We start from the raw sequence: 23,946 nt of genomic DNA, 5'->3' as shown, positions 1-23,946 counted from the left end.
TACTAGCGGTAGAGCCAGACAGTCTGCTCCAGTCTCTGCTCTTATCCACATGTAGTATTGCATAGTGTGCTGCTGCCTCTTGGGAGAATTAAAATTATTTAAGTCATTCATCTCAATGGGCTGTTTCTTCCAGGGCTGCCACAAAAGCCTCTCCCTAGTCTCTCTAACCTCTACCTCACCTCTGTGGTCAGGTTCCTCTCCTCCCACCCTCCTGCTCACCCACTGAAGTCCACGCTCAGACTTTCTTGCTCCTTGAACTAATCTCTGCCTCAGGCCTTTTTTTGCACAGCCCTTTCCTCTGCCTGGAACGCTTGTTCCAGATCTTCACTTAGCTTCTTGACTGGCACTCTGTTCAAATGCTGTTGTCTCAGGGAGGCCTCTCCATGACTCCATTGTATTGTCTTCAGGTCACATCTCGAGATTATTCCTTTTTTTTCTGAGACAGGGTCTTGCTCTGTAGCCCAGGCTGGAGTTCAGTGGCGTTATCATAGCTCACTGCAGCCTTGACCTCCTGGGCTCAGGTTACTCTCCCACCTCAGCTTCCTGAATAGCTGGGACCACAAGTGCACCACCATGCCCAGCTAATATTTATGTATAAATATACATTAAATACAAAATATTTAATTTTGTATTTTTTGAAGAGATGGGGGTTTGCTTTATTGCCCAGGCTGGTCTCAAACTCCTGAACTCAAACAATCTGTCCATGTTGGCCTCCCAAAGCACTGGGATTACAGGCAGGAGCCACTATGCCTGGTCTATTGTCCTTTTTTATTCTTTTTTCCTAACTAAGCTAACAAAAGGAGAGACCTTGTTTATCTTGTTCACTGCTATATCACTGGTAGCTAGAACAGGCCTGACTTATTGTAGGAACTCAAATGAATGAACAAATAAGTAAATGGCAGATGAGTTATAGAGTTTTCATTACCTGAAAACCAGAGAGATAAACTTATTTATTTTGAGACCTAATTTTTATGAGGAATTTGTCACACAGGTCCTTATATAATAAAATAGACACTTTTCATCAGTACAGCTGATTAACAACAGTGTACGATTTCTTATACTTCTGCTTTCTAAAATACACTTTTAGTGTGTCCTGAATGTGGCATTGGTAGTGAAGTTATCCTTAAATCTTAACGCTTTAAAAAAAAAATCTCTTAGTTGGCCAAGACTTTAAAGTTGATCTATTATTTTTGTTTGTTTTTGTTTTTTGTTATTCTTTTTGAGATGGTGTCTCACTCTGTCGCCCAGGCTGGAGTGCAGTGGCATGATCTCGGCTCATTGCAGCCTCCACCTCCTGGGTTCAAGCAATTCTCCTGTCTCAGTCTCCCAAGTAGCTGGGACTACAGGCACGCGCCACCACACCTGGCTAATTTTTATATTTGTGGTAGAGATGGGGCTTCAGTATGTTGGCCAGGCTGGTCTCAATCTCCTAACCTCGTGATCCACTCACCTTGTCCTCCGAAAATGCTGGGATTACAGGTGTGGGCCACTGCTCCCTGCCAAGTTGATCAATTATTAAGTATATGCTGAGCATAGAGTACATGAAAAACACCTGTTGCTGGGCTTATCTCATGACCAGCCGATGTCACTCTTGCCTTTATCTTTGTCCTCTAGCAGTCCTCCTCTTCCTCACCGATGATAAAGCCTATTTTGATTCCCCCACAAAGGCCACTCCTAGCCCCTCTCTCTGTGACATCGGAAACAAACAGAGTCCCCGGGACACTAATGGTCTCTCCCCTCTGAGTGCCGAGTGCCTGCCTAGTTACTTGTTTTCCTGGAGCATGCAGGGCTCTCCAAATTGTCTGTTAGTTAACTGACTGCTAGGTGCCAGGGGGTGGGGGTGGGGGGGGCACAAAATGGAATGCAGGATCTACACCCAGCCTTTCAGGAGCCTACAGATCAGGAAGTGAGAGGACACTTTTGCACTAGGGATGTTCTAACAGTCACTAAAATAAATCTCTCATTATAGCTATTCCTTTTCCTAGCTTCTCTATTTTTGCCAATGTCACTTTTCCATCCCTGTGACTAAGAGATGAATAAGAGATGTAAGAGGAAGAGCTGGTTTGGCACAGAACACAGTGACTTTATTTGAGGTTGAGTTTGAGGTTTAGGTGGGACAGGCTTGACTGAATCTTCTCTGCTCCCCTCTACTACACTGACTCGACCAACTGCCAGATCCTGAAGACCCTGCCTCTAAGAGGTCTCTCAGACCTGCCTCCTGTCTGATTTCAGCGTAAATCTGAACAACGGCAGCAGCCCTGGGGCCATCTCCAGGCTCGTCACCCTCTCCTTTCCCAACTCTTCTTCTTAAACCCCAATGCTGAATTTTCAGTTCTCCAATAGCTATTTCAGTGCCCACTCTGGGAATATGTCCTTGTTCCCGCAGCTGTAACAAAATACCTTAGACTGGGTACTTTATAAACAAAAGAAATTTATCTCTCACAGTTCTGGAGGCTGGGAAGTCCAAGATCACGGTGCAGGCAGATTTGGTGTCTGGTAAAAGCTTCCTCTTTGCTTCTTCTTCTTTTTTAACATACTAATTGTATACATTTATGGGGTACATGTGATATTGTGATACATGCATCAGGGTGTTTAGCATATCCATTACCTTAAACACTTATTATTTCTTTGTGTTGGGACATTTCAAATCTTCTAGATATTTTGAAATACACAATATATAGTCACCCTGCTAGGCTATCAAATACTAGAACTTATTCCTTCTATCTAACTGTATGTTGATATCCATTAATCATTAACCCACCTTTCATTCCTCCCTATTGTCTCCAGCCTCTGGTAACCACTATTCTACTCCTTGCCTCCACAAGATAAACTTCTTTTAGCTCTCTCCTATGAGTGAGAACATGCAATATTTGTCTTTCTGTGTCTGGCTTATTTAACTTAACATAACAAACTCCAGTTCTTGCTCTCTGCTTCTAAGATAGTACCTTGTTGCTACATCCTCATGTGGCAGAAGGCAGAAGGATGACAGAGATGAACACTGTGTCCTCACATGGCAGAAGAGACGAAAGGGCCAGCTAGCTCTCTGAAGCCTCTTTTACAAGGTTATTAATCCCATTCATGAGGGTGGAGCCTTCATGGCCTAATCATCTTGGAAAGGCCCCACCTCTTAATATTGTTGCATCGGGGATCAGGTTCAATGTGAATTTTGGAAGGACACAAACATTCAAACCACGGCACAACAGAAACAAACAAAGCTCCATGGTTTCTGCCCTTGTGGATATTCCACCCTATTTCTCAAAGGAAGCCTCCAAAGGACTTGTGGACACCCCCCACCGCCCAGCCTGGTAATCTAGGCCCCCTGAACTTTCCCTCCAGATTCATCTTCTTCTACTAGAGCTCCATGCATGCCTGTACAGGACGAAGCCCATGCCTTCATGTACCTTTATCTTTGCTCCCCTAAGCCTGGACGTCCTCTGCACTCCTGCCCCCTTCTCCGACACCACCTGTCAAAATTCTAATCTGTTCTTCATTGCTTCACTCAAAGCCCAACGCCCTTGTAGGCCCTTCATGGTCACCTATCTAAAATGTGTGTTCCACATCTTTGAGTTCTTATGGTACCTTTTTTACCTTTCTGACACTCGTCATGTTATATATGAGGATCAAAGTAAATGGACATCTTAGCCTCCCTCTTCAGCTATCAGAGAAAAGGGTCCTTGTCTTACCTATACTGGAGGCTCCTCATTTCTCTACCACAGCAGCTGCCTCATACACAGGATGCTTTATACCAAAGGTAACCATATAATTCATTTTAATTTATTGTTCAAACTAGAACACCTTTGAGAGTGAAAGGAGCACAATTAATAATTATGCAGGGCTCCAAGTGAAATTGATATTGTCCTTGGCTACTTGGATATATGATCATCTTTTTATGCCAAAGAAGGCTCAAATAGCAGGAATGCTGGTTGTATGGATGGACAGTGATCAGCATGAAGAAGTGGAAGAAAGAGCTTTCCTGTACCTGGCATTGTTGGGGATGGTCCCATGGGGCAGGTGATCTCTGAGGTATGTCCAGAAGGTACGGACGGGATTCAGGAAGGTCCCATTAGACAGAGACAAGAAGAAATGGCACTATAGAAGGTTGGATGGTGGGAGCAAAGGTGGACTGCATTTGATAGGTTCAGGGAAACGTGAGTGTGGCTTAAATTATGGTTGGTATTGGGGAGAAATAAGTAACATGGTTGGAAAGTGGAGTCAGAAGGAACTTGGCTAACACCAGCCTAGGGTTGGTCTTTATCCAGCAGGTAAGAACAAGCACTTACGTGTTTCTGAGCAGGAAAGAGACAAAGCAAATGTAGAATTTTAGGAGGATTCATCTGGTAGATGTGTTTAGAGCAGGGAGAGGCTGAGGAGGGGGAGGCCATATGGGATCACTGAAAATAATTTCAGTGTAAGATGACAAAGGATTAAAGGAGATATTGGTTACCAAAAAGAGTGAGTTCAGGAGAACTTAAAGAGAAAGGTTAACAAGGCTTTGTGACCCACGGGGGTCAGGGGTGGCTTTGGAGTGACACTTTGTATAGGTTCTATCTCTTGGTATCAAGATTGAACTAAGAAAATCAAGGGGCAGAGACAATTTGGAGGAAGAGGCTAAATTTAGATTTCCATATGTTGAGTGTGAGGTACCAGTGGGTCATCTAAATGGAAATGTCCAGTAGAGAGCCAGGGAGGAATGCCTAGGATGTGGGCAAGGTCAGGACCAGTGAGGATTCAGGAGTCATCCACCTGCAGGAGGCCACAGGTGAAAGATAAAAAAGAATGAGATGTCTGGGGCCAAACGGTAGGAAGAGTAATGGCGATTATCAAGATGAGATCTCGGGGAAAGCCCAAGCTTACTGGAGAATGGAAAGAGCAGGAGACTGAGGATTCAGGGCTGGGGTGGGGGGTGTTGGATGACACAGTCCTGAGGGCTAAAGGAAGCTTTGAGAGAGGTGCCCAATTGTGTCCAATTTTGCAGAAAGGTTGAGAAGGATAGACTCGGTGAAAAATGGCTTTGGCAACTGGATGACAGTCAAAATGAGAAATGTCTTAAGGAAATGAAGCAGAAATGCACTTCTCTGGCCAATGACATTGCCAGAGGCTGACAAAGGGGCATTGGTTAAATGTTGATGTGATATGTGTGTTTCCTTAAGGAGGACTTAAAGACAGAACAACCAAAAATTCAGTTAGATACAACTAAAATATGAATGGTTCTTTTATTTATTAATTTATTATTATTATTACTATTTTGAGACAGGGTCTCACTCTGTCACCCAGGCTGGAATGCAGGGACGCAATCACGGCTCACTGCAGCCTGGACCTTGTCAGGCTCAGGTGATCCTCCCACCTCAGCCTCTCGAGTAGCTGAGACTACCGGTGCACAACACCATCCCTGGCTAACTTTTGTATTTTTTAGTAGAGATGGAGTTTTGCCATGTTGCCCAGGCTAGTCTTGAACTACTGAACTCAACTCAAGCGATTCTTCCACCCCAGCCTCCCAAAGTGCTGGGATTACAGGCGTGAGCCACCACACTTGGCCTGAGTGGTTCTAACATTCACCAGGCTTGTGACCCAAGACCAAAGTACCAAAATGATAGTTACTAACCTGTGATACCTTTTTTTCACCTATCAGGTAGCAATACTGGGCATAGAAGAAAGAGCTTTTCTTGATACAGATTCCATCATAATGATACCTGGAAAAATAAAGGCTGTCTTTAAATTTTTGTCTAACTACTGACATGCTTTATGGAAGGCAGAGAATAGGTGAGCTAATGAAGACTTGGAGTTCTTCTCCAGGTTTTATCATTGGCTGCATTTCTCTGGAAAAGCTAATCCTTCAGTCTGACCAAGCTCTGTTATGTAGACAAGCAACTTCATACACTTTCACACATATCAGCCTTGAAATAGGTTTGTGGAGGCTCTCCTCTGCTTGCCTGATGCAGGACATGCTAATCTTAGAGAGATGTGATAGGGAAAGCCTCCTTGTGCCCTGCCCCGCCTCCTCAACCACTGCCTCCCCAACCCCCAGCACCCATTAACCTTTTTCAGGTGAAGGGAAAATGACACCAAGGTTCCCTCCACTGAAGTTGTCAGAAACCCAGTAGGGAAGTCAAGAGCCTTCTCAGTAGCCCAGACCTTCCTCCGCTAAGCCCAGGGGGCTATAGCAGCTTGTCCTGCCTTAAGACAAAATTTTTTCAAGTTAATTATTGCCCAGTATTAGGTTTGGCAAACACTTCCACTGTCTTCAATTCCTTGGTGAGTGGCAGCCCCCTTTCCTAATTTGGCTTCAATGTCTTCTCACTGATTTTCCCTCGCAATTTAAAACAAGCAACAAATAGCAATAATAATTGAGTGACAATTATGACACAAGGCACCCAATAATGCTGGAATTTATTTTCACATTAGAAATACAACCTTGGGGCCGGGTGCGGTGGCTCACACCTGTAACCTCAGCTCTTTGGGAGGCTGAGGTGGGTGGATCACCTGAGGTCAGGAGTTTGAGACCAGCCTGGCCAACATGGTAAAACCCCGTCTCTACTAAAAATACAAAAAATTAGCCGGGTGTGGTGGCAGGCACCTGTAATCCCAGCTACTCGGGAGGCTGAGGCAGGAGAATCGCTTGAACCTGGGAGGCAGAGGTTGCAGTGAGCCATGATCATGCCATTGCACTCCAGCCTGGGCAACAAGGGTGAAACTCCGTCTCAAAAAAAAAGAAAATTAATATAGCCTCGGGACCACACCTCTGGAATATAATTCAAATATGCTAATTTGGTGAACATAGAGACTTTAGTTCAAAGGGTAATTAAACAGTTCCAAGGGTGGACATGGTGGCTCACACCTGTAATCCCAGTGCTTTGGGAGGCCAAAGTGGGAGGATCACTTGAGCCCAGGAGTTTGAGACCCACCTGGGCAATTTAGCAAAACCTTGTCTGTAAAAAACACAAAAACTAGCCAGGCCTGCTGGGACACACCTGCAGTCCTAGCTACTCAGGAGGCTGAAGTGGAAGGACTGCTTGAGCCCAGGGACTTGAGGCTGCAGTGAGAAATGATCACACCATTGCACTCCAGCCTGGGAGACAGTTGCATTACTTGATGTGTGTTAATTATTTAAATATTTCAAGAATGAGACACTTACCTAACTGTAGAACAATAAAAATATATTGTAACCTTCATATATTAACAAAATAGAGGCCAGTGTTTGGTTCTAGCATCAACTGAATGATTTCAGGCACTGGGAATTAATGTGAATTGTGGACACTCTTTGGTAAGAGTTGTTATTTATAGTTTGCTTTGTTTTGCATTTTTTATCGTTCATTTTGTGATTTTCCAAATCCTGGTTTTTAACATTTGAAATAAAACAAAAATTCTCAACTTACCTGGCGCTTCCTCTAGTGCCCAGCCTCCAAGTGCCAAGGTCCAGTAAAACCAATCTCACAAGCTAAAAGAATAAACCAGGTTTAAAGTTGCAACTTGAAAACTTAGAAACAAACTTCCAATTTTTTGTCTTACAATATTTAAATGACATTCCTTTTCCTCTTTTCTAATAAGCAAACAATAAAGAAAATAAATATAATAATAAAGTAATAAGGTAACAATAAAGAAAATAAATGTAAATGAAATTTTTGGGGAAAAAAAATCAGACAAGTGTCAAAAAGAAAACATACCACTTGGAGGCCAGGCACAGTGGCTCCTGCCTGTAATCCCAACACTCTGGGAGGCTGAGACAGGCAAATCACTTGAGGTCAGGAGTTTGAAACCAGCCTGGCCAACATGGTGAAACCCTGTCTCTACAACCTGGTCTCTACTACAAATACAAAGGCTGGGCATGGTGGCTCACGCCTGTAATCCCAGCACTCTGGGAGGCTGAGGCAGGCGGATCATGAGGTCAAGAGATTGAGAACATCCTGGCCAACATGGTGAAACCCCGTCTCTGCTAAAAATGCAAAAATTAGCTGGGCATGGTGACGCGTGCCTGTAGTCCCAGCTACTAGGGAGGCTAAGGCAGGGAGCTACTAGGGAGGCTGAACCCGGGAGGTGGAGGTTGCAGTGAGCGGAGATCGCACAACTGCACTCCATCCTGGTGACAGAGCGAGACTCCATCTCAAAACAAAGGAAGAAACAAACAAACTTAGCCAGGTGTGGTGGCACACACCTGTAGTCCCAGCTACTCTGGAGGCTGAGGCAGGAGAATCAATGGAACCAAGGAGGCGGAGGTTGCAGTGAGCCAAGATCATGCCACTGCACTCCAGCCTGGGTGACAGAGCAAGACTCTGTCTCAAAAAAAAGAGAGAAAAAAAGAAAACATATCACTTGGAGAAAATGCCATTTAAATCTCGATGTTGGCCAGGCATGGTGACTCATGCCTGTAATCCCAGCACTTTGGGAGGCCACAATGGACAGATCACCTGAGGTCAGGAGTTTGAGATCAGCCTGGTCAACATGGTGAAAGCCCGTCTCTACTGAAAATACAAAAATTAGCTGGGCGTGAACCCAGGAGGCAGAGGTTGCAGTGAGCTGAGAGTGCATCGCACTCTAGCCTAGGTGACAAGGGTGAAACTTGGTCTCAAAAACAAAACAAAACAAAAAACCCTCAATGTAATTTCCTCCAGTCTTTTTTTCAAAGCCCCAATATGTGTAAGTGTTCTCTGGGTTTCATATTTAATACCTGGCATCACACAATTAGCATGTCTGCAGTTTTGCATTCTACTTTCTTCCCTCAACATTATGCCACGGATATTTCCCCTTGTCATAAAAAATTCTCTGGAAACAGGGAATTATGAACCATAGTTATAATTGGGCTCACAGGTTGGCATCATAGTCCAACCTGTGAGAATGCTATAATTTTACCATTTTCCTCTTTTTCTAATGTGATAGTCATTTTCACTTTTTAAATTATTATTATACTTTAAGTTCTAGGGTACATGTGCACAACATGCAGGTTTGTTACATATGTATACATGTGCCATGTTGGTTTGCTGCACCCATCATCTCATCATTTACATTAGGTATTTCTCCTAATGCTATCACTGCCCCAGTCCCCCACCCCCCGACAGGCCCCAGTGTGTGATGTTCCCCGCACTGTGTTCATGTGCTCTCATTGTTCAATTCCCACCTATGAGTGAGAACATGCAGTGTTTGGTTTTCTGTCCTTGTGATAGTTTGCTGAGAATGATGGTTTCCAGCGTCATCCATGTCCCTGCAAAGGACATGAACTCATCCTTTTTTATGGCTGCATAGTATTCCATGGTGTATATGTGCCACATTTTCTTAATCCAGTCTATTATTGATGGACATTTAGGTTGGTTCCAAGTCTTTGCTATTGTGAATAGTGCTATAATAACATATGTGTGCATGTGTCTTTATAGTAGAATAATTTATAATCCTTTGGGTATATACCCAGTAATGGGATCACTGGGTCAAATGGTATTTCTAGTTCTAGATCCTTGAGGCGGCACCACACTGTCTTCCACAATGGTTGAACTAATATACCACAGTGTAAAAGCATTCCTATTTCTCCACATCGTCTCCAGCATCTGTTGTTTCCTGACTTTTTAATGATTGTCATTATAACCAGCATAAGATGATATCTCATTGTGGTTTGATTTGCATTTTTCTGATAACCAGTGATGATGAGCATTTTTTCATATGTCTGTTGGCTGCATAAATGTCTTCTTTTGAGAAGGGTCTATTCATATCCTTTGCCCACTTTTTGATGGGGTTGTTTTTTTCTTGTAAATTTGTTTAAGTTATTTGTAGATTCTGGATATTAGCCCTTTGTCAGATGGGTAGATTGTAAAAATTTTCGCCCATTCTGTAGATTGCTTGTTCACTCTGATGATAGTTTCTTTTGCTGTGCAGAAGCTCTTTAGTTTAATTAGATCCCATTTCTCAATTTTGGCTTTTGTTGCCATTGCTTTTGGTGTTTTAGTCATGAAGTCTTTGCCCATGCCTATGTCCTGAATGGTATTGCCTAGGTTTTCTTCTAGGGTTTTTATCATTTTAGGTCTTACATATAAGTCTTTAATCCATCTTGAGTTAATTTTTGTATAAGTTGTAAGGAAGGGATCCAGTTTCAGCTTTCTACATATGGTTAGCCAGTTTTCCCAGCACCATTTATTAAATAGGGAATCCTTTCTCCATTGCTTGTTTTTGTCAGGTTTGTCAAAGATCAGATGGTTGTAGATGTGTGGTGTTATTTCTGAGGCCTCTGTTCTGGTCCATTGGTCTATATATCTGTTTTGGTACCAGTACCATGCTGTTTTGGTTACTGTAGCCTTGTAGCATAGTTTGACATCAGGTAGTGTGATGCCTCCTGCTTTGTTCTTTTGACTTAGGATTATCTTGGCTATGCAGGCTCCTTTTTGGTTCCATATGAACTTTAAAGTAGTTTTTTTCAATTCTGTGAAGAAAGGCATTGGTAGCTTGATGGGGATGGCATTGAATCTATAAATTACCTTGGGCTGTATGGCATTTTCATGATATTGATTCTTCCTATCTATGAGCATGGAATGTTCTTCCATTTCTTTGTGTCCTCTTTTATTTCATTGAGCAGTGGTTTGTAGTTCTTGAAGAGGTCCTTCGCATCCCTTGTAAGTTGTATTCCTAGGTATTTTATTCTCTTTGTAGCAATTGTGAATGGGAGTTCACTCATGATTTGGCACTCTGTTTGTCTGTTATTGGTGTATAGGAATGCTTGTAATTTTTGCACATTGATTTTGTATCCTGAGACTTTGCTGAAGTTGCTTATCAGCTTAAGGAGATTTTGTGCTGAGAAGATGGGGTTTTCTAAATATACAACCATCTCATCTGCAAACAGGGATAATTTGACTTTCTCTTTTCCTAACTGAGTACCCTTTATTTCTTTCTCTTGCCTGATTGTCCTAGCTAGAACTTCCAACACCATGTTGAATAGGAGTGGTGAGAGAGAGCATCCTTGTCTTGTGCTGCTTTTCAAAGGGAATGCTTCCACTTTTTGCCCGTTCAGTATGATATTGGCTGTGGGTTTGTCATAAATAGCTCTTCTTATTTTGAGATATGTTCCATCAATGCCTAGTTTATTGAGAGTTTTTAGCATGAATGGCTGTTGAATTTTGCTGAAGGCCTTTTCTGCATCTATTGAGATAATCATCATGTGGTTTTTGTCATTGGTTCTGTTTATGTGATGGGTTATGTTTATTGATTTGCGTATGTTGAACCAGCCTTGCAGCCCAGGGACGAAGCCGACTTGATCATAGTGGATAAGCTTTTTGATGTGCTACTGGATTCGGTTTGCCAGTATTTGATGGAAGATTTTCGTATCGATGTTCATCAGGGATATTGGTCTAAAATTCTCTTTTTTTTTTTGTTATGTCTCTGCCAGGCTTTGGTATCAGGATGATGATGGCCAGATAAAATGAGTTAGGGAAGATTCCCTTTTTCTATTGATTGGAATAGTTTCAGAAGGAATGGTACCAGCTCCTCTTTGTACCTCTGGTAGAATTTGGCTGTAGAATCCATCTGGTTCTGCACATTTTTTGATTGGTAGACTATTAATTATTGCCTCAATTTCAGAATCTATTATTCAGAGATTCAACTTCTTCCTGGTTTAGTCTTGGGAGGGGGTAGGTGTCCAGGAATTTATCCATTTCCTCTAGATTTTCTAGTTTATTTGCATAGAGGTGTTTATACTATTCTCTGATGGTAGTGTGTATTTCTGTGGGATCAGTGGTGATATCCCCTTTATCATTGTTTATTGCATCTATTTGATTCTTCTCTCTTTTCTTCTTTATTAGTCTTGCTAGCGGTCTATCAATTTTGTTGATCTTTTCAAAAAACCAGCTCCTGGATTCATTGATTTTTTTGAAGGGTTTTTGTGTCTCTTATCTCCTTCAATTCTGCTCTGATCTTAGATATTTCTTGCCTTCTGCTAGCTTTTGAATTTGTTTGCTCTTGCTTCTCTAGTTCTTTTAATTGTGATGTTAGAGTGTCGATTTTAGATCTTTCCTGCTTTCTCTTGTGGGCATTTAGTGCTATAAATTTCCCTCTACACGCTGCTTTAAATGTGTCCCAGAGATTCTGGTACATTGTGTCTTTGTTCTCACTGGTTTCAAAAAGAACATCTCTATTTCTGCCTTCATTTTGTTATTTATCCAGTAGTCATTCAGGAGCAGGTTGTTCAGTTTCCATGTAGTTGTGCGGTTTTGAGTGAGTTTCTTATTCCTGAGTTCTAATTTGATTGCACTGTGGTCTGAGAGACAGTTTGTTGTGATTTCTGTTCTTTTACATTTGCTGAGGAGTGCTTTACTTCCAATTATGTGGTCAATTTTGGAATAAGTGTGATGTGGTGATTCTGTTGATTTGGGCTGGAGAGTTCTGTAGATGTCTATTAGGTCTGTTTGGTGCAGAGCTGAGTTTAGGTCCTGGATATCCTTGTTAACCTTCTACCTCATTGATCTGTCTAAAGTTGACAGTGGGGTGTTAAAGTCTCCCATTATTACGGTGTGGGAGTCTAAGTCTCTTTCTAGGTCTCTAAGGACTTGCTTTATGAATCTGGGTGCTCCTGTATTGGGTGCATATATATTTAGGATAGTTAGCTCTTCTTGTTGAATTGATCTCTTTACCATTATGTAATGGCCTTCCTTGTCTCTTTTGATCTTTGTTGGTTTAAAGTCTGTTTTCTCACAGGCAAGCATTGCAACCCCTCCTTTTTTTTGCTTTGCATTTGCTTGGTAGATCTTCCTCCACCTCCTTATTTTGAGCCTACGTGTGTCTCTGCACATGAGATGGGTCTCCTGAATATAGCACACTGATGGGCAATGATTCTTTATCCAACTTGCCAGTCTGTGTCTTTTAATTGGGGCATTTAGTCCATTTACATTTAAGGTTAATATTGTTATGTGTGAATTTGATCCTATCATTATGATGTTAGCTGGTTATTTTGCCCATTAATTAACGCAGTTTCTTCCTACATCGATGGTCTTTACAATTTGGCATGTTTTTGCAGTGACTGGTACTGGTTGTTTGTTTCCAAGTTTAGTGCTTCCTTCAGGAGCTCTTCTAAGGCAGGCCTCATGGTGACAAAATCTCTCAGCATTTGCTTGTCTGTGAAGGATTTTATTTCTTCTTCACTTATGAAGCTGAGTTTGGCTGGATATGAAATTCTGGGTTGAAAATTCTTTCCTTTAAGAATGTTTAATGTTGGCCTCCACTCTCTTCTGGCTTGTAGGGTTTCTGCTGAGAGATCCACTGTTAGTCTGATGGGCTTCCCTTTGTGGGTAAATTGACCTTTCTCTCTGTCTGCCCTTAACAATTTTTCCTTCATTTCAACGTTGGTGAATCTGACAATTAAGTGTCTTGGGGTTGCTCTTTTTGAGAAATATCTTTGTGGTGTTCTCTGTATTTCCTGAATTTGAATGTTGGCCTGCCTTGGTAGGTTGGAGAAGTTCTCCTGGATAATATCCTGAAGAGTGTTTTCTAACTTGGTTCCATTCTCTCCGACACTTTCAGGTACATCAATCAACGCAGATTTGGTCTTTTCACATAGTCCCATATTTCTTGGAGGCTTTGTTCATTTCTTGTTACTCTTTTTTCTCTAATCTTGTCTTCTCACTTTATTTCATTAATTTGATCTTCAATCATTGATACCCTTTCTTCCACTTGATTGAATTGGCTATTGAAGCTTGTGCATGCATCACAAAGTTCTTGTGCCATGGTTTTCAGCTCCATCAGGTCCCTTATGGCCTTCTCTACACTGTTTATTCTAGTTAGCCATTCATCTAACCTTTTTTCAAGGTTTTTAGCTTCCTTGCAATGGGTTCAAACATCCTCCTTTAGCTTGGAGAAGTTTGTTATTACCGACCTTATGAAGCCTATCTCTGTCAAATCGTCAAAGTCATTCTCCGTCCAGTTTTGTTCCGTTGCTGGCGAGGAGCTGTGATCCTTTGGAGGAGAAGAGGCGCTTGGTTTTCAGAATTTTCAGCTTTTCTGCTCCGGTTTCTCCCCATCTTTGTGGTTTTATCTACCTTTGATCTTTGATGTTGGTGACCTACAGATGGGGTTTCGGTGTGGATGTCCTTTTTGTTGATGTTGATGTTATTCCTCTCTGTTTGTTAGTTTTCCTCCTAACAGTCAGGCCCCTCAGCTGCAGGTCTGTTGGAGTTTGCTGGAGGTCCACTCCAGACCCTGTTTGCCAGGGTATCACCAGCAGAGGCTGCAGAATGGCAAATATTGCTGCCTGATCCTTCCTCTGGAAGCTTTGTTCCAGAGGGGCACCCACCATATGGGGTGTCTGTTGGATGCACCTGGGAGATGTCTCCCAGTCAGGCTATGTGGGGATCAGCAACCCACTTAAGGATGCAGTCTGTCCATTCTCAGAGCTTGAATGCTGTGCTGGGAGAACCACGGCTCTGTCTTCAGAGCTGTCAGACAGGGACATTTAAGTCTGCAGAAGTTGTCTGCTGCTTTTGTTCAGCTATGCCCTGCCCACAGAGGTGGAGTCCACAGAGGCAGTAGGGCTTGTTGCACTGCAGTGGGCTCCATCCAGTTCGAGCTTCCCAGCTGCTTTGTTTATGAACTCAAGTCTCAGCAATGGCCAATGCCCTGCCCCACCCCTCACCTGGCTGCATCCTCGCAGGTTGATCTCAGACTACTACTGCACTAGCAGGGAGCAAGTCTCCTTGGGCGTGGGACCCACTGAGCCAGGCACAGGAGGGAATCTTCTGGTCTGCCAGTTGCTAAGACCTTGGGAAAAGTGCAGTATTTGGGCAGGAGTGAAATGTTTTTCCAGGTACAGTCTGTCATGTCTTCCCTTGGCTAGGAAAGGATATCCCCCAACATCTTGAGCTTCCCAGGTGAGGTGACACCCCACCCTGCTTCAGCTCACCCTCCAAGGGCTGCACCCACTGTCCAACCAGTCCCAACAAGATGAACCAGGAACCTCAGTTGGATATACAGAAATCACCTGTATTCTGCGTCGATCTCACTGACAGCTGCAGATAGGAGCTGTTCCTATTCGGCCATCTTGGAAGCCAGACCCCATTTTCACTTTTTATTATCCATTTGTTTGCCTAATTTGTTTTCACTTTCTGGGTTTGATTAGTGAATGCTATCTTGTTTATCAGCACTTTGTTAGAGAGCCATGACATTACACTTATGACCAATAGAAGTCTGGTCTAGTTTCCGAATCAGCGAGGTTCATGACAAGCGTGGCATCCACGACATGCGTGTTGAGTGGAAATCCTGGATTATCATGAAATTACGAAACACAGAGCAGGGAAGCCACGATGTTTGGAGCTGTCAAGTAATTACTTCTGTTCTTTTTCTACACCCTGTCCGTAATCATTCAGTCCTTGCTTCTGCTTGGTTTCATGTTGCATCCCTCTTTCTTTCTTTTTTTTTTTTTAAATTAGCTCCCAAGCAGTGGGATTTGATGGAAATTTGAACCATTTTTCCTCTTTTCTGACTCCAGGTCCTACCTCTTCCTGCAGGAAGCCCACACAAGCTGGGATGAGGGGGAGGCAAGAAAAAAGAGCAGGGTAGGCAAGTTTGACACAATTAACACCTTGATCATGCCTCCAAATGCAGAGGGTCTTTCAGGGAAGGAGAACCAAAATGTACAGGAGAAAAATGACAGGAGATGACAGGCACGGTGGCTCACGCCTGTAATCCCAGCACTTTGGGAGACGGAGGCGGGTGGATCACGAGGTCAGGAGATCGAGACCATCCTGGCTGACACAGTGAAACCCCATCTCTACTAAAATACAAAAAAAAATTGCTGGGCCTGGCAGTGGGCACCTGTAGTTCCAGCTACTCCGGAGGCTGGAGAATGGCATGAACCCGGGAGGTGGAGCTTGCAGTGAGCCGAGATCATGCCACTGCATCCCAGCCTGGGCAACAGAGTGAGACTCCATCTCAAAAAAAAAAAAAAGAAAAGAAAAGAAAAGAAAAATGACAGGAGACAAAAGGAAAAGTCAGCCAAATCTAAATGCAGTATTAGAAGCTAGAAATTCCTGTTGTCAACAAGAGATTCTGACAACTTCATCTCCTCTAACTTAAGAAAATCATTGAAAAGCCTTCCTATATGTTTAGTTGCAAAGCAAAATCCAGATGCACATCTTAAGTACCTACAGAAATTATGAGAAAGTATGCAGCAGGCTCAGATTCTAGCCCTGAGAAATAATCTGGTGTTTGGGAGAGAAAAGCAGAAGTAAAGTGCCTGATTGTCTGGCAAAGTAACACTCTGTACATTGGATAATACTGAGTCACCCCAACCCCAGACTATCCTGTGATTTCATTTTAATATAGAGAGCAAACACAACACAGTTAAAATGAAAAAATCAACTGGGATAACTTGCAGAAAATATAATTAAGTTAAAAATTATATCCTGAACATAGAGAGAACTCAAACAAATCAATAGGAAATACACCCCAGTAGAAAATGATCTGGTGGTAATATGTACACACACAACATACACATGACCAAAGCGCATGCAAAAGTCCTCACCTTATAATCCAATAAATGCAAGTAGAAACAGCTAATTCTAATTTTTACCCAGCAAGTTTTCTGGGGTAGGAATGTTATGAATTTGTGTAAGAATACCATGAATCATCATCAGGGATGGGAACTGACTGCAATTGTTTATAGTTGGTTTCAAAAAGCAATTCAGCAGGCCACATGTGGGGATCTATCCTAAAAAAAATGACCAGATATGGATGGGGACTTACGGTGTTTAAAACAAAGGAAAATTACAAACAACCTGTATTTCCAATAAGGGATATGGTTAGGCTGGGCGCGGTGGCTCACACCTGTAACCCCAGCACTTTGGGAGGCCAAGACGCAGATGCATTGCCTAAGCCCAGGGGTCCAAGACCAGCCTGGGCAACTTGGCAAAACCCTGTCTCTACAAACAAAACAAAACAAAACAAAATTAGCCAGGTGTGGTGGCACACGTGTAGTCTCAGCTACTTGGGAGGCTGAAGTGAGAGGCTTGCTGGAGCCCAGGAGGCAGAGGTTGCAGTGAGTTGAGATCATGTCACTGTATTCCAGCCTAAGTGACAGAGCAACACTCTGCCTCAAAAAAAAGGGGGGGATATGGTTAAATATGGTACACCCCCCAAAATATTTCACAGCTATTATACAAGATGCACTTGAAAATATCTTAATGTGAAAATGCTTATGATATTTGAGGCAAAAAGAATGATAAAAGTTAGTATTTCTTGGGGGCTTTCCACGTCCCAGGACTGTTTTATTCCGTTTACATCTGTTTCTCATTCATTTCTTAAAAGAACCTCATGAAGTAGATACTATTATTAATATTACTATTATTAATATCCTCACTTTATATACGATGAAGTGGAAACAAGATGGTTATCTTACCCAGGGTTACAATCTAAGAAGTTCCATTCCAGGCTTGATGCTGTTAAAAATTTTACCACGTTACCTGATGGCTATCTGTCTGTCTGCCTGTGTGTCTGTCTATCTACCTATTTATTTTTATCAGTTAGGGTCCCAATAGGAAACAGCACACTCAAGTGAAAATAACTGAAGAAGACTTTGTCAAAAGGAGTCTTTATAATAGGTGTGGCCAGGAGGTAAGGAAGCAATAAGAGGCCATGCAGTACTCAAGGCCCAAAGAGGAAACAAAAATCAAATCAGGAAGAAGAAAGTCTTCTCAGGGGTCCTCTTGTCTAATTATTATCTGTCTGTCCATCATCCATCCACACATCAATCTTTCAATCCATCCAGCCTTGCAGCCTCTGTATGACAGGATGAGGCAAAAAGACAGCAGATAACATGCCATAAAGTGAATTGTGAGACACATACCCTAGGGGACTTTTGTCTTCCAGCATTTAGCTGAAATGTGGTTATAGAATGCTACAGAAGCCCTTAACACTAATCCCCCACAATGAGGTAGAGAGGATAGGACACATAAGGGGCTTTCCGGCTTCGAGACCACCCTCTTCCCTGGTGTGGGAGGGGTGTGGGCCCCCTCAGGCCTGAGTCACTCAAAGAGCAGCCTCAGACTCCTGGTGGGCAGTGAGGGCAGGGCTGGCCAGCAGCTCTGGCAGGAGAGTGGAAGAGATGGGTGCAGCTGTGGGTTCAGCCGGCTCATCCACCGTCTGTGCAGGCTGAGAATGGCTGCGTCCTCTCCATGGAAGAGCTGGCATGTGGGAGAGCCCAGACTCTGCCCTGTGAGACCCCTGGTCAGGCAGTCAGCCACAGCAGCCCTGGCAGATAGCCTGCCGGGCAGGCAGCATGTGACCGCTGAAAAGGGTCTTTCACCAAGCCTGGGGATGCACACTGGGACAGTCCCTGGGGATGCATGCTGAACACTACCACCGGGAGACAGGGTCCGCCTGCCCCCAGAGCCTGCAGCCATGAAATAAGTACTGTCCAGCCACTTACCTCCTTCTCTCCCTCCCAGAAGGGTCAGGCCACACCTGGTGAGCTGTGGGAGGAGGCAGAGGGAGGGAAGAAGCCCCAGGCCTAGTTCTCTGTGGCAAGATACCAAGCTGGAGGGGGTGAGGAAACAGCTCTACTTTAAACTGAGTTCAGAGTTTTGATATTTTCTGGGACTGGGTACTCTAAGCATCAGACTGATGACATTGTTGGGTAGTTACAGTGACAACAAAACTTGGTGTCATCCAAGAGTTTCCAGCAAGGTCATGCTGATTGCTCAAATGCTCACTCAGGAGCTGAGGAAGAACCAGCCACTGGACACCTTCAGACACAGAACAGGAAGATGAAGTCGCCATGTGGTTACTTCTCCAGCTCCTGCCGGTCCCATATGTGTGCATGAGTGAGTGTGCACATCTGCAAATGAACTACACACATGGGCCTGTATCTCTGGACAGGGAAGTGATAGCTGGCATTCATTTTCTTCTTTTTACACATTCTCCTCTAATTTCCACATTTCCTACAAAAGGGATGTAGTCCTTTTATAATCAGAAAAACATCAGCAAATGTTATTTCAAAAGAGGAAGTCAGCCTTCCGGAAATTCCCTAATCCATGTAAAATATCACTTGTACCCGGAATGAGCCTTACCCATCACATGCCCAGTACCGCCACAAAGAGCAAGAAACATTCCAACATCTGCACAGGAACTTGGCGAGAAACCGACTCTATTCCCAGGGGAGGAGGGAGGAAGTGAGAATTGCGGATTTGGTTGTTTCTCTTGTAAACATACTTTGGGATCATATCCTTTTCCTTTCCCCTCCCTTCTCCATTTAGTCACAAATTCAGCAGCACAGAGACCCTTCCCAATACCAGCTCAACTGATGTGGCCCATTTTTCAGGCAAATTTCCAATGAGAGCTGAAAGTTAGTACCTTGGCATCTTGAGGAATTCTAGAGGAATCTGAGAGTACTGAGATAAAAAATGCTTCCTAGCTGCATGTAGTCACACACTGGAGTCCCTTTAACTTTTTTTCTAATGCTTTGCAGTGGAATTACCATGAAGGTGAAACAGCCTTATAAAAAGATCTTTAAAAGTTCATGAAAAAGAGTTTTTGCTATGTTAGAAAAGGAGGTAGGAATCCCGTGGAGCTAAAACACATCAAGCCAAAGTCACCCACTTCCCTCTGATAAGGGTAGTAGATGGCTGGATGGGAAAAGGCTGCAGGGCCAGGATACCCAGCACTCAGCTCAGCCTTGGATGATGTTTCCCAATATTTGGAGTGATGAAATGGCAAAATATGACCTGGATGAGAGCAGCTGGGGGAATTCCCAGCTAGTGGGAAAGCCTTAGAGTCACCTAGCAGGATGACTTGATAAGACACACTTTTCAAACATAGCCACTTCAGCAGGTAGGGAAGACTAGATGAAGCAGGTTGGGAATTCTATGATTCAAGAATATAGTGAGAAATAGAACTGCAGGTCAAAACTGAATAGGTGGCCAGGCACACTGGCTCACCCCTATAATCCCAGCACATAGGAAGGCGGGCAGATCATGAGGTCGGGGGATCGAGACCATCCTGGCCAACATAGTGAAACCCACTCTCTACTAAAAAAAATACAAAAAATTAGCTGGGCGTGGTGGTGCACACCTGTAGTCCCAGATACTTGGGAGACTGAGGCATGGGAATCGCTTGAACTCAGGAGGCGGAGGTTGAAGTGAGCCAAGATTGTGCCACTGCACTTCAGCCTGGCAACAGAGCAAGACTTTGTCTCAAAAAAACAAAAAACAAAAACAAACAAACAAAAAACACAAAAAACTGAAGAGGTAAAATACAATAGGAATAAGAGTATAACTACTCTTGGGTCCAAATAGTTAATTACATGATGATAACAGTCTGATAACAAGAACAACATTTTGTATTTATATAGAGTATTAATATTTTACAGTTTACAAGACTGTTTTGGGAGGCTTACCTTAGTTTCAACTCTTTAGAAAAAAATACTTAAGGGTTGTTTCTGTTGACTACAAGCTTAAAGTGAACAGATACAGAAAAATAAAAGCCAATAGTAGCCAAAAAAAGGTAAGTGCTCTTGTCCTTTGAGCACATCTGAGGCAGTGGGTTGCACCCTTGGGGCCACCTTTAAGAGAAACATCAATAATTGAAGTCATAACAAAACAGGTGGGCAGGGAGGTGAAGGGAAGACAGGGAGAGGTGAACAGTTGTTTCAAATATGTGAGCAGCCTCCATATTAGAAGATAATGTGACTATCAGAAACGTAGAGTTTCCACAAATGACCAGAAGTTTCAAAGATGAAGACTGTGTTTGGAAGAATGGATCTAATCATTTCGATGTTTTGCAGGTACAATTGAAATCCACAGGATTGCTGTGGGGAGGATAATGGTTTGGCCACATCCCTTGATGTCACTCAGCCATGCACTCCCTGACACTGCAAGGTCACTCCTGGACATACAGATGCAAGAGGCAGGAGGCTCATTTGAACCTGGGAGGTGGAGGTTGCAGTGAGCCAAGATTGCACCATTGTTGCAGCCTGGGCAACAAGAGGGAAATTCTGTCTTGGAAAAAAAAAAGAAGATCTTAATCTCCAGAGGAGATCTTTTAAGAGCCAATAAGTTCTCTCAGCACAACCAAATTATGAGAAACATCAGTTGTCCGATATCACAAAGTGGCTCTCAGCTTGTGTGGTGCCAAAGCAGCTCTCAGAGCTTGGTGCTTCTATGCAGGGAATACCATCCCAGCAAATCTGGCTCCCTGAGGAGTGCTTGGAGCTGCCATAATTACATTCCCTTAGGTGCTACCCATTCCTCATCCTTCGCGGCCCCTCACTATGAAGTGTGGACAAAGGGAAGTGGCTAACAGGACGGCTCTTCAATTAGCTGAAGGATGTTGACCAGCTGGTGGGAAGGAAGCCAAAGATACCCACTGAAAATCCATTAGACTCAAATACATTGCAACATTTCCTCCAATAACTTGCTTCCCTTTTTTGCACTCAGTGAATAGAGCGTTCTTAATCTTCAACAACTTACCTTCCCAAAGGTGGCTGGGTTGACTTGGTTCTCAGTGTTTTGCCCACAGGTCTCCACGTAAATCTCATACATGAGACAGCGAGGGAGGCTGCACCCTTTGCAAATGCAGAAGTTGTCGACCAACCTGGAGGAGAGGAGGACAAAGAAGAGGAAATTGGCATTTGTTTTTCTAGAGCAAAATATTTTGACAAAATCAATGGTCAAGATGTGTATGAGATTCCATACTTATGAAACATGTATAATTTATTGGATGAATCCCTGCGAAGGCTCACAACTGGCATCACTATGTACCCATTTGTCCTTAGGCCAGTGTTAAGTATATTGACTGCGGCTTTTAGAAGATCAGAAGCGCATAACGTGTTTCTGTTTTTGTTTGTTTCCTGGCAGGTTGGCATGCTAAAAAGAAGTTCAAATTAGGACTTCAGCAGACGCTGTTTCATAGACCTTTACAAAGGTTACAGCCAAGAGCTACATAACTACAAAGTGGAGAATTATTTATTCCACTTTATGAATAAGACACAAAACAATACCCAGGTAAATCCTATCACCCCTGCAGGCCAACCTGGCTTCCCAGGCCCCATTTTCACATCCTTCCCTCTGTGATCCCTGTTCCTCTGAAGCAGTTGCTTGCATGGTTCTTAAACCCCTGTGGTTAGGGCAGGCCATTATGTTTGGAGTCTTTGAATTGCAATGAGGTGTAAAACGCAAGACACAAAGACACACCAAGAGAGGCAGAGTGCTTTGGCTCTGCTTTCTTCCCTATTGGTACAGAGCCAGAGCAGCACAGAGAGAATGCAGCAGTGCCTGTGAACGCACCTGCGGTGCCTGTGACCTCTGCTCAAAGTGGGACCTTCAACTACCCAAATGCTCCTGGTCTGGGGGCAGAGTGTATTCCTTACCAATGAAGGGCTCTGGCTGAGGTTCACAGACCACCCCCGGCCCCTGGGGACAGCCAGGTGCCTGTTCCAGCAGCAGTATGTGAGTGTGGGGGTGAGTGGTGAAGGTGGCCTGGGTCAGAGAGCGTCCGTAGTGACATCCAGCCACGACCTTCCTTTCCCAGTGGGATAGACTGTCGTTCTTTAAAAAAAATACACAAAGCAAGCCAGTATAACTCTTAAACAAAGAGGAATATTTATTTAGCAGAGACTTTACAGACAATACATCTCCCTGGCATTTGTTTTTTTAGAGCATAATATGAGTATTTTGCTCTAGTTGGGTATATAGGCAGTATACAGCTGATCTTCCGGAATGAGGCACACTAGGCCCAAATTTACTTTCCTTGGGCACTAAAGGACATAGTCACAATTGTTAACCCCACTGGCTTCCCAGAAAAAAAGACACATGGACATAAGGAATGGGGGAATCTCTGGCCCTGCAATGCTTCCTTGGGGTAACAAATTACCACAGGCCCAGTGGCCTCAAACAACAGAAATGTATTCTCACAGTTCTGGAAGCTGGAAGCTTAAAAATCCAAGTGCCAGCAAGGTCGGTTCCAACCAGAGGCTCTGAGGGACACCCTGCTTGATATTTTTCTCCTTGTTTCTGTTGATTTCTGGAAATCCTCAGTGTTCCTTGGCTTCACTCCAGTCCCTGCCTGTGTCTTACACAGCCTTCTCCCTGTGTGTCCATATCTCTGTGAATTTTATTGTTTTTCTTTTTCGTATTTTTTTAGTACAGACCGGATTTTGCCATGTTGGCCAGGCTGGTCTTGAACTCCTGGGCTCAAGCGATCCACTCACCTCAGCCTCCCAAAGTGCTGGGATTACAGGCGTGAGTCACCGTGTGTGGCTAGTAGCACTGTGAATTTTCTTATCAAGATACCAGTGACTGGATTTAGAGCCCATCCTAATTCAGGATGACTTCAACTTAACCAATTACATCTACAAAGATCCTATTTCCAAATAAGGTTACATTCTGAGGTTCCGGGTGGACATGAGTTTTTTTTGGGAGGATGCTATTCAACCCAGCACAGGCATCAAGGAAGTAGATTTTTCTGGGATGCTTCCCTAAATCATTGTGGGAGCCTGACACTTCAGATACTTCACAATGGCTTAAATGCAGCTGCTACTGCATCAATTATTTGGCTCGAGGTTGAGTACAGGGTGATATCTATTGATGGGATGGTGGGATGGGGGAGTGGCAGATTCATATATATAGTCAGTATATATATATGTGTGTGTGTATATGTATATGTATGTATGTATGTATGTAGACAGAGAGAGAGAGAGAGAGAGAGAGAGACTCCCTCTGGAATGCAGTGGTGCAATCATAGCTCACTGCGTCCTTAAACTCCTGGGCTCAAGGGATCCTTCTGCCTTAGCCTCCTGAATAGCTGGGACTACAGGCGTGTGACCATGTCCAGATACTTAAAAAAAATTTTGTAGAGGCAGGGTCTCACTATGTTGCCCAAGCTAGTGTTGACCTCCCATCGTCGAGCAATCCTCCCACTTGGCCTTCCAAAGTGCTGGGATTACAGGCACAAACCACTGCACCTGCCTTCTATTTCTTTTGTTAAGACACTACTTGTTGA

At 43.5% G+C, this 23,946-nt stretch overlaps 1 protein-coding gene across 13 annotated transcripts in view; it reads right to left on the bottom strand.

Moving 5' to 3' along the window:
• Positions 1-23,946, bottom strand: part of LOC112128528 (regulatory factor X8) — a 103,064-nt gene that overhangs the window by 47,292 nt on the left and 31,826 nt on the right. For 5 of the 13 annotated variants that reach the window (XM_054547004.2, XM_054547020.2, XM_054547021.2 and 2 more), the window contains 3 exons: positions 21,417-21,540; positions 7,374-7,435; positions 5,603-5,690 (listed from right to left, as the gene is read on the bottom strand). In XM_054547004.2, coding sequence (XP_054402979.1) covers positions 5,603-5,690; positions 7,374-7,435; positions 21,417-21,540 — 274 coding nt within the window. Of the gene's footprint in view, positions 1-5,602; positions 5,691-7,373; positions 7,438-21,416; positions 21,541-21,641; positions 22,281-22,315; positions 22,494-23,946 lie in introns of those variants that run through there. The other 8 variants (XM_063713299.1, XM_063713300.1, XM_063713303.1 and 5 more) reach the window with 6 other exon arrangements.

Source organism: Pongo abelii, chromosome 12, assembly GCF_028885655.2.
Source record: "Pongo abelii isolate AG06213 chromosome 12, NHGRI_mPonAbe1-v2.0_pri, whole genome shotgun sequence".
Lineage (NCBI taxonomy): Eukaryota > Metazoa > Chordata > Mammalia > Primates > Hominidae > Pongo > Pongo abelii.
The sequence above is the reverse complement of the archived record's forward strand: the minus strand, read 5'-3'. Positions and strand labels throughout refer to the sequence as shown.